At 40.9% G+C, this 10,857-nt stretch overlaps 1 protein-coding gene across 1 annotated transcript in view; it reads right to left on the bottom strand.

Annotated features, from left to right (window-relative positions):
* Nucleotides 1-805: 805 nt before the first annotated feature.
* The window catches only part of LOC117534701 (serine/threonine-protein phosphatase 2B catalytic subunit beta isoform-like), a 10,686-nt gene continuing 634 nt past the window's right edge, over nt 806-10,857 (bottom strand). The window contains exons 2-9 of the mRNA XM_034198933.1: nt 10,065-10,222; nt 8,497-8,591; nt 8,041-8,166; nt 7,137-7,214; nt 6,900-6,984; nt 5,827-5,924; nt 4,558-4,605; nt 806-1,675 (exon numbers count right to left, since the gene is read on the bottom strand). Of these exons, the coding sequence (XP_034054824.1) occupies nt 1,497-1,675; nt 4,558-4,605; nt 5,827-5,924; nt 6,900-6,984; nt 7,137-7,214; nt 8,041-8,166; nt 8,497-8,591; nt 10,065-10,222 (867 nt within the window). The 3' untranslated portion in view covers nt 806-1,496. The remainder of the gene's footprint in view (nt 1,676-4,557; nt 4,606-5,826; nt 5,925-6,899; nt 6,985-7,136; nt 7,215-8,040; nt 8,167-8,496; nt 8,592-10,064; nt 10,223-10,857) is intronic.

The raw sequence follows: 10,857 nt of genomic DNA, 5'->3' as shown, positions 1-10,857 counted from the left end.
AACTGGCCTGGGACCAGAGGTTGTTTTTTTGGGGTGGGGTGGAAGGGTACGGTTTAGTGCTACAAAAGCAAACGGGAATCTCCTCCGAGAAGAAAAAAAGGACGTTCAAGGGCTCAGATTAAACTGCTACTGAGATTCTCTCCACACATCTCTCAGCACCAGAGACACACTTTTTCAAATATTACCGCACGGACATTAACATGTTTAAGCATCTGCACGCACACAGGCAGGCATTTCCACAACTTTATAAAATCAACCTATCGCAAGTTTGGTTCCACTTCCTGTTTTGGGATGCAAACAGGAAAACAGAAACATACATATCTTGTATGGCGCTTTTCCACTGCAGGGCCTCGTTCAGCTTAGTCCGACTCACTTTATGCTGCGTTTCCATTACAGTTTAGGAACTGGGGTAGTATCTATAGTAACGCAGTGTAGGCGGAGCCGTGACGTCATCTTCAATGCGAAACACAAAACCAACATCAGCCGTTAGCTCTTAGCACTCAGAGCTCACAGCTCTTCATATCTGTTCAGAAACTAGACAAAGTTAAACAAGTACAAACCACAGACTGCCTGTGTCATGGCGAATACAGTCGCTGGTTTATTTATGTCTGTGTAGGTCGTTGTTGTGAGTGTGGATGGTCGGAGCATATATAACGTTAGCTTAGCCAATCTCCATTCAGGAAACACGCATTTTAAAAGGGTTTTTCGCCTGCCGTCTGTCTGCAGACTTGTCAAAGCATGAATTCATGGTTTTTACTAACCGGTATCAGTATGTTGTTACTTCGGCATCATTTTGAAACGTGTATTACAATTAAGCCACGGTAAAATATGTTCATTTTGTTGTAGTTGCCAGCGATTCTCTCACTAGTTTAGCATACTCAGCCCGGTTGTTGGCCCGGAAAGAACCTCGATTTTGGTGAGCCAGAAAAACTGTGAAAAAGTACCCGCTAACCGGAACTACGCCTAGTGGAAACGCAACCAAAAACGAGCCGGGCACGGCACGCTTAAACCACGCTCCGCACTGCAGTGGAAATGCGCCATAAGCGCCCCATCCCTTGATTACCCTCCTCCGCGTGCAAACACTCCTGACACAACACACACACCACAGCTACGTCATGCTGACACTGTCGATCCGTCGGTGGTCACCAACGTACACGGTGCACAGCAGCTCCTCCTGTTCCGCACGGGGAGTGTTTTGTAGTTCCTTTCATTGTTGTTGTGCAGGTACATGGGAGTTGTAGTTCTTTAAATAGGGCCGATCAGTCCGGTGAAGAGACACTGCCTTTTGGTGGTAAAGTCCGGATCAACCATGCCTTTAGATACAGCTGAGGGCAACGGGAATAGGGTAGTTAATCGTGTGTGTGTGTTATCTGTCTATATGTTATACTGTGTGTGTGGTGCTTTTTTATATATGCTTATGTGCACGTATCTGTAAATTGGGTACCATATCAGAGGTGTTGTATCTGCAGGTGTGTGTCTGTGGGAGAGTGTGTCCATCACTGTATATTGCTGTTGCTGTCGGTCCCGTTGGGCTCTCCAATGTTCATGCGGCCCATCGACAGCCCCACGCTGTTGACGGCTTCGCGGCGCGGAGGCATCCTCTCGTTGATCCGATCCAGACCTTTGGCCTCCTCGAAGCTTTTGATCCGGTGCTGCGGAGAGAAGCCTCGGATGGCTGCGGAGACACAGGCACACGCCACACCACACACACACATACATTCATGCACATAGAGTTAATTTTTCAACAAGACGTTAAGTAGAATCTTGTGTATCCAAACCCCTGGGACCTTCAGGGAAATATTCAGAGCACCAAAATGAATGGAAGACTCCAAACCACAGTTTATTCATTTATGTGCAAACATTTCCATTCAGTATGGTTGAATTCACGTTCACTGGAGCACACCAGCAAGGACATTTTAATAGTTTTGATGCTGATTGTGCTCCATAAGTAAAGGGGCATGATGGGTTTGGATGAACAAGGTTCTGTCGCATATACACGCACATCTACAGAGTTCTTACACAGATTTCTACACACACCGACATGTGTTCATCTAGGGTCTGAATGCTGAGCTAGGATTAGTTTGACCTCGTGGCTCTCAGGGAAGGTGACATTCAAAGTGACTTGGCCACTGACCCTTGGATCAGTAGTCAGAACAAAACTTTGAGTTCGACAGTTTTTGGGCTGGTGCGGCTCTTAAAAATATCAAGTTTATATCGGATTGGCGAACAACAACAAAAAAATAGCCTTGGATGAAGAGATTGATACGGTTAGCTTACCAGGCCATTAGCTTAGCCCCAAGATCGGAAGCCTGGTCTATAGTCTGCCTACAAGCACTACTGAGGCACACAAATGAACACTTAGCATGAGCTTTGTTTGATCCATTTAGACACAAATACAAAGTTGTGGTTTCCCAAGTCTATTTTGGAGCTGGACCCAAAGGAGGGATTTCAAGTCTGAATATCGCAGCTCCAATACTTTAGTTCTAACTTTCTCTTTTCCGTCCTCAAATTGATAGTAGGCTAATGATAAATGACTGGAGAGCCCCTTTAAATGAGACCCACATTTAATCAAATTAAAGTAAATATAAAGCACCATAAAAGTGTTTGTCATAGATATACTGTATATATTATAAACATCATGCAATTGATTTGCTTAAACAAATTATGAGGTGTAGTTCCGGACAGCACGAAACACTTTGGTTAACAAATGCATGCAGGGTACTAACAACTCTTGTGTGCAGAGTACATTTAGTTCTAATACACTGAACACATATACCATGATCACGATCTATTCACCAAAGAACCTGGCTGACCTGTTCTGGATTCAGTCATTACAGGAGCTACGTACAAAACCTGTTATCACCTGACTTACTCAGGTCATGTGATCATTTGCCCAAGTAAGCCATTGGATATTGTCGAAGCCCAGTGAAAGAGTTTTTAACACAGGTAAAGTTTAAAGGCCTGGTTTTAAAACTGGTTTTGTAATTTTTACTTAAAATACCTCAGTATCAAAAATAAATATGTTACATTTTTACCTGTTGTTTTTTTATTTATCTCTATAGATAGTTTTGTTCAGATCTGCAATGTGTTGGAGATAGCATGGAGATGTCTTCCTTCTCTCTGTTATAATGGAACTATAAGGCACTTTGCTTGTGCAGCAACAGCAATGTCTCTTTCCATAAATCATGACTTATTCCTCTTGATAATAGAGAATTGCAGAAGCGAGTCCTAAAATCCGGAAACAACTTAGCATTTGACCACTGACATGTTTAGAATTCTGAAATAAGGTCCAAGGTTAGATAAGTCTAAAAGGTTTATGTTTTTGTTCTCCGACATAAAATAAGTCAGTAAATACCCCACTTGTGAATGCCTGAAGCTTCTATATTTCATAAAAACAGCAGATGCTAGTGACAAAAAGAGACTACTAAAAGTTGACACATCCGCCTTTAGCTTAGCAGTGATGATGCGCAGCCATGAGACTGTGATGTAGCTCGATTATAGCCTAGAGTTAACTTTTTACTTGCCGATTGAATTTACGCTTCAAAAAAGTTGCGTTATTATGTAGAGATAATCCTGCTGAACAAAACGTGTTAAATATCATAAATGTGTGTTTCTTATTTTCTGCAATACACCGAAATCCAATGGGAAAATATTGTTGCTTTTTGTCGAGGAAACCTTTGCGATGCAACATTTCGGGTCGGCCTACAAAAGTACGCCATCACCGCACCACTCTATCCCATTTCGTAGGAACTTATTTCTTTATACCAGCCAACCAATGAGCATGAGCCTTTTCTTCTATGAGTAGATGTACGCTTTATTCTGCACAGACATTCGGTGTTAGGGTGTATTTGAGTAGAAAGAAAATACTGCCTTCATAAAACTACTCGAAACAAGGTCTATCTTGATCTTATTACTGGGTCATGATTTGTGGTGAGAGACATTGCTGTTGCTGACCCAACCAACAATTCATAGAAAATGGTTTAGCTAACATGTGTTAGATTTTGCGGTGAACTATCCCTTTAACACTTTGCCTTAATTATTTTCATCATTACAGGTGACTCTTGTTCAGAGAAACAGATTGAATCCATGTTAATATTTTATAGAAATACAGAACCTTTAAAATATAAAGAAAAGACTGTAACACACTGAAGACTATAACAGATGACCTTCACACACACCCACTCTTCTTGTGTGTTAGTGTAAGAAAACGTTGGGTGTGATGTGTGTGTGTGTGTGTGTGTGTGTGTGTGTGTGTGTGTGTGTGTGTGTGTGTGTGTGTGTTGTGTGTGTGTGTGTGTGTGTGTGTGTGTGTGTGTGGTGTGTGTGTGTGTGTGTGTGTGTGTGTAGCATGAGAAGAGTATGTGGATGCTTTGTAATGTGGTGGCTTTAGCGTGCGATGTTTTAAGGCTTTGTTGTGATGTGGGTAGAAGAGTTAAGTGCATCATGGGTAAGAAAGATCTATGACCTCATGAACATGGATGGCTCGGAGCGCAGCCATGCTTCACACATGTATGCACACACAACTTACACAATTGAGTGAAATGAATGGGATTTTACCTTCAGCGTCCTTAACTGTCTCGATGGCTTCAATGGCCTCAATGGTAGCTGAAGGATGGGCGAGGAGAAGAGAAGAGAAAGAAGGATAGAGACAAGATGGCCCAGGCAAGAGAGAAGACCAAAGAAAGAAGAGAAGAAGAGAAGAAGAGGAAGAAGAAGAGAGGAGTGAAGGCTGAAACATGCTTCTTTTGCAGTTGCGTGTAAATGCAATCGTGTCACATGGCTGTGTGTGGCCTTTAAAACATCACGTAAGGTTGTCAAAAGAACACTGGCTACTTTGGTTCGTCAAACACTCAACAAGACCTGAATCAAGCAGATGATTAAAGTGTCATTAGAGTGATATATCGAAGATAGTTAAAGTATAACTTCTCCTGTTTGAGGACCATTATTTTGCCTTGCGTTCTCTTCCTCCTGACATGTTACTGTTTACCTTGCGACTAACTGCTTTGAATCGAAGGCAAATACTGCTTTGTTAAAAGCAACCTAGCAGGGAAACAGAAGGGGAGTATATTCAGAAAAAACCGATGAATATTAGATTATTAATTATTTAAATACAATTTGTAAATGGTATTACTCGCTGCTACTTCACTACTTGTGTGTGTTGATTTACTTTGATAATGCTGCCACTAATGTCTTAACTTTGGATATGTTTACATGATATGTGCTTGTGTGCAATGTTAACTATTGATTTAACTTTGCCTTGTTATCTGTTTACGGTCTCCTTGCTAATGGCCCTGCTGTTGGACAAATACAACATTTCTGCTTCTGATTCTGAGAATAAAGTAGAAATCTATCTGTATTATTTATGTACAACTGATCATCAATTGAACCTAGTTCCCTATTGATTCATGTTGGTGCAATCTGTGTTGGCATACGCATATAAGCAACTCATTTCCGGCTTGTGTGAGGCGGGGCCTGTCAGAGGGCACCTGGTGTTAGCAATAGCTGGTGTTAGCTCACACACACTTGCCTGTCTCTCATTTCTTTCTATCTTTTATTCCCACACACACACCCAGCAGGCTGTTAGCATCTTCAGCGCCGGTGAGGTGAGGTGCAGAGAGTGAGCGAGTTAGTGAGGCAGAAGGATGAGAGGAGAGCAGCAGAGAATTGTCCAGGGTAGACATTTGAACTGTTTGTGTGTGTAATTGTGTGTGTTTTCTGTTTTTTAAGCTGGATCCAGAGTTGAGTGTGTGTGTGTGTGTGTGTGTGTGTGTGTGGTGTGTGTGTGTGTGTGTGTGTGTGTGTGTGTGGTGTGTGTTAAACACTTACCGCTCTGCAGGGTTTGTTTTCCCCCAGAGAGCACGCCGCTGGGCAGCATGCCTGTAGGAGTCAGTCCCTTCAGGGTCAACACGTTCTCACTCTCCTCCCTGAGAGACGGACAGACACAGGGTGTGAGTGTGGTGCAGGTGTGTGTGTGGTGTGTGTGTGTGTGTGTGTGTGTGTGTGGTGTGTGTGTGTGTGTGTGTGTGTGTGTGTGTGTGTGTGTGTGTGGATAGAAAGAGACATTTACAGGATTACAGCATTACACACTTCCCTTCGTTGTGCACCTGCAAACACACATGCTTGTGGGTTAAACCGCTGAATATTTACAGTTACAATCTGGGGAATCTTGATTTAAAAAGTTATGGGAAGTACAGGATTTAGGTAACATTAAGCTGTCTTTGGCTCTTTTCTGCTGTAACAATGTACATTTCCCCTCTGTGGGACTAATAAAGGTATTCTGATTTAAAGGCATAGTGAACAAAACACACACACACACGCGCACACACACACACACACACACACACACACACACACACACACACACTCACTGACCCACTCACACCTGTGGGTTGCAACTGAGCACATTTACTCAAGTACTGAAACTAAATACAATTTTAAATGACATATACTTAACTTCAGTCCATTTTCTTTTCATGCCACCTTGTATTTATACTCCAATACATCTCAGGGGGAAATGTGTAATGGACTACATTGATCTGACAGAGTAACTATGGGATTTAAGTCTTTGCACACCATTTACAGTACATGCACAAAACCTTTATGACACACTACAGGAATGGGAAAACCCCAAAAAGCACAATAGGGCCCCTTTAAATTACTTTCCAAATAAAAATATTGCACAAAACATATTGACTTAAAAGAGTCCTTTAAAAAATTAAAAAATAAATAATAATAATATTAATTTAAATATGAAACTTACATTTCAACTTCTTAAATGGGAAGATTTGCTGTTTTGTTTTTTTTACCTATCTTTCTCAATATTTTCCGAACAGAACAAACCCCCCCCCCCCCCCCCCCCCCGCAACACATACAGTAAGAACAGGCAGAGCTCAACCCACCGTAGAACAGAGAACATTTTAGCCATCTTCCCGATGGCTCGGATCTTGTTTTTGATCACCTCTTTCCTGGCTGCTGCTGCACTGGCTGCAAAGAGTCAAAAACCAAACTCATTAAGATCATTTATCACAAAAGAAAAATTCCCAAAATATATTTGCAATTCGCGAAATATGTTTCAGTATGTTTGTTTTCACACTGACTGGTTTGAATCATTTTGCTTTAATGTCAGTGTTTCTTACCATCGAAGATCTCCTCTCCGTCGTTCATGAGTTCGTCGTCGGAGCAGATACTTAGGACGTTGACCAGCATTTCAGTCACTGCAGGACACACACAAAGAGAAACACACACACACACACACTTTACCACCGCATAGTTGCAAGCTGTTGGCATAGGTGTCATGAGATGCAGCATTCCCTATCTGTCTCCCTCTCCCCTCATTTCCTGTCATTTCTCTACAGTCTATAAAAACTTAAAATTCCTCAAATCTGGTTGCCCAAGACCCCCTAATCCTATAAGTAGGGGTTGTGCACCATTTTAAGCTGATATAATTGCTATTTTTAGAGAATATTATGGTGGTACTAGAACCATAGTACATAAGCATGCCATTAAAACTAAGTCTTTATAGAAATCCTTCAACTTTTTTTTTTTACTTTAACTTTGTTTGCTAATTGGTCAGAGGGAAGAAAATCACTCTTCTCTCTCTCAGTTCATTGAATACATGCAAGCTGATCCACTACAGCTGCTATTGTAGAGCACTTCATGTGAGATGATGTGCTCTCTTTGCTGAAAAAGGCATACATTAACCTGAATTAGGTTTTTATGGTTTATATTACATTTCACTTAGCCGATGCTTTAATCCAAAGGGAAATACAAAAAGTACAATTAACTATAAAGAAATGAATTAATAAGAGCAAGAAATTCATTAGTTTAAAATAAGCTAAACATTTAAATCCTACATTTTTGTGTGTTAGGTTTAACAATGCCAATGTGCAGGCAAAACACGCCTAACCTTAGTGAACGACTGGATTCTCCAAACCATAAGTAATGTTCCTTTACAGTAAATCACTGACCTTATGATCTTTTAATAATAGCGCACTGTATGTGGAAAAGTCTAAATAAGGAATATGTGCGTGCTTGTGATACCCTTCTCTCCCACGAAAGGCAGCGACCAGGTGAAGACGTCCATGAAGTTGGGCAGCCAGTAGGGGTGAGGAGAGCAGTTGAACTGACGGATGTTCATCACGTTGTTCTCATACTTCAGCACCGCCGCTAGACACACACACACACACACACACACACACCACACACACACACACACACACACACACACACACACACACACACACACACACACCACACACACACACACACACACACACACACACACACACACACACACACACACACACATGTATCATGAAATATCATGTTAGACAAACAACATTATTCAGATAAAAAAAATCATTTAAAATATTTTCCTTCAAGTTCCCAACAGACGTTTTTAATAGTGAATTGGATGCAGACTAACACTCTGTTGAGTCTAAAATAATTGTTCCGCTTCAGTTTTTTGTGTGTATTTGTGCATGTCCCGTGTCAGACCTTTGTTGTTGTAGACATCCAGGTAGTTTGGAGCAGAGAAGATTGTGATGAGAGCGGGGAAACCTGTAGTCTGACTCTTCCTGTACATACGATACCTGAGGACAGAGAGACAAACACACCGCCCACGTTATAGCTGCTGAAATAAAATAAACATGTTGTTGAGGATAACAAAACGGAGGATTCGCTTCAGAGGTCTTTAAAACCAGACAGAGACTGGTTTATGGCGAGACAGCCACGCATTTAAAACTAAATGAAGGAAAGCTGTGTGGGCAAAATGACAACGTAAAGCAGAGCTGAGGGACAGTCAGTGAAGCTTACAGCTCAAAGCAGACATTTTCAATTAGGCCCAGATATAGTGACTTAGTCATATTAAAAAAAAAGGTGTGGGTGCACATACTTTGTATGCATACAAAGAAGCTCATATTTTATTTGTACCCACAAACAAAGCACACAAGCTTCCTCCCTTGAGGACAATCTAATTACCAAATTCATCAGTAATCAAGAAAGTTGGTTATTATACACAAATACAAAGTAGCTGGAAGCAGATTTTTTATTATAGCAATTTACCTATTGCCTTTTATTATGGTGTTTCAGTGTCCTGCTTGGCCTTGATAAATATGTTAATTCTCTTTAACCGGTATTTCAACAAATGACAATAATCAATCCATGACTACCCTAAAATGCACACAATTATTACACAATTATTCAAAAAAATTGACAATATTGAGGAGTTCTCTGGACATACTCAGCACTTAAAATGAAATATGGAATGTTATGCATTATCCATCAAAACAGCTTTAAAGCAATATCATTTATTTGGAATAAGGGCTTATACTGTTATTGTTTACATGGAAACCTAATTAATGTCATAAACACATGGCTGGTTCTAATTTAGATCTTAATTCCACTTACAACATTTGTCCACAGCAGGCCACTGTACACTGTGTCTGATGAACCAATCAAATCAAGACAAAGTAATTGCTCTAAATCAACCAGTCTCCTGATTGGCTGCCTGCACAGAAGAATTGACATTTTTCTTTGGCTGTGATCCAGTATGTATATTATGTTACAGGTAAATGAATCACAGAGAGACACTAAGGTCTGCAGGAAAGTCATTGTGTCATCTCGTTGTCTGAGGCGTTTCTTTGTCCACAAGAAGCGGGGAAGTGTTATTAGTATGCATACTGTTACAAGTGTACACTTTGTTTTATCATTTTTTTCTGTGGGAACACATAATGTACTTGCTTGGATTTAGTTGTGTCTCTACACGGCTGCTCATTTCATTGTATGAAGTCGTTCAGTTGTCTAAAAGTGAAGCTTAGATCTGTGGGTCAGTGTGCTTCATTTACCCCTGTGGGGCAAACCTTACATTCTGTTTCTGTGAGCTGTTCATGTGGTGCTCTCCTTCATACATACTCTAAAAATGGTAATGACACATTTTAAGGGTGAATTTAAGTTTAAAGTGCCAAACAGTAACAGCTAGGAACATGAAATGTCAAGGTAAGCCCTTTAAATGAAGTGGTGCTCTCTTTTAAGCCAAGGAAAGGACTGACAGTCCGTCAGCTTACCCAGCATCCTGTGCTTCATGCGCTCTGATGATTGACAGCAGGTTGTTGGTCTGTAGGAACTCACACACTGCCGGGTAACTGTGGACAGAAAGAGAAAGTGAGAGCAAATAAGAGCATCTGAAGTGGAGTGAAGGTGGAAGAAGTACACAGGTCTTTAACTTAGAGTCAGGTTAGAAATACTGCAGTACAGTTAAAGTCCTATTTAAAAACCTTGTTTAGTGAAAGCATACAAGTCTTAGCCTCAACATTACTCAAAATACCAAAAGTGAAAGTACTTGTTATAATGAATAGCCCATTTCCAAACATATTATTATGATCATGATATATTGGTTATTGGCGTGACAACGCACGTGACAATGCGCCCAAAACACTTCCATTAGGAGAAAACAAGCTGCCGTTTCAAAGATATTACAAATGGAAGGGTTTTGGAACGTTGTAGCGCTTTGGCACTTGTCGGCTGCCGTAAGTAGTGGAGTAAAAAGTAAACCCTTGCCCATTGAGATCTAGTGACCTAGAAGTCAAAAGTAGCAGAGAAACAAGAAGTCACTTTTAATGGCACATTTGCTAAGGGATAGTTGGACATTGGTAATGTTCAGCCTTTGCAAAATATGTACGGAAGTAAAAATACGGAAAACAAGTTTGCAATATTTTGACAGAACGTATTTATCCATCTCAAGATATAAAAAATATACGTCTAGGGTCTCCGTATAGTTCACTTGGAACTTGCAGGCCCATTTAACCACCAGCTTGGTCCAGCCTGGGACCCTTTGCAGTGTGTATTTCTTCTGTCTCG

This window comes from Gymnodraco acuticeps, unplaced genomic scaffold (genome assembly GCF_902827175.1).
Source record: "Gymnodraco acuticeps unplaced genomic scaffold, fGymAcu1.1, whole genome shotgun sequence".
NCBI classification, from domain to species: domain Eukaryota; kingdom Metazoa; phylum Chordata; class Actinopteri; order Perciformes; family Bathydraconidae; genus Gymnodraco; species Gymnodraco acuticeps.
Note: the sequence above shows the minus strand (reverse complement) of the source record. Positions and strands in the feature narration are given on the sequence as shown.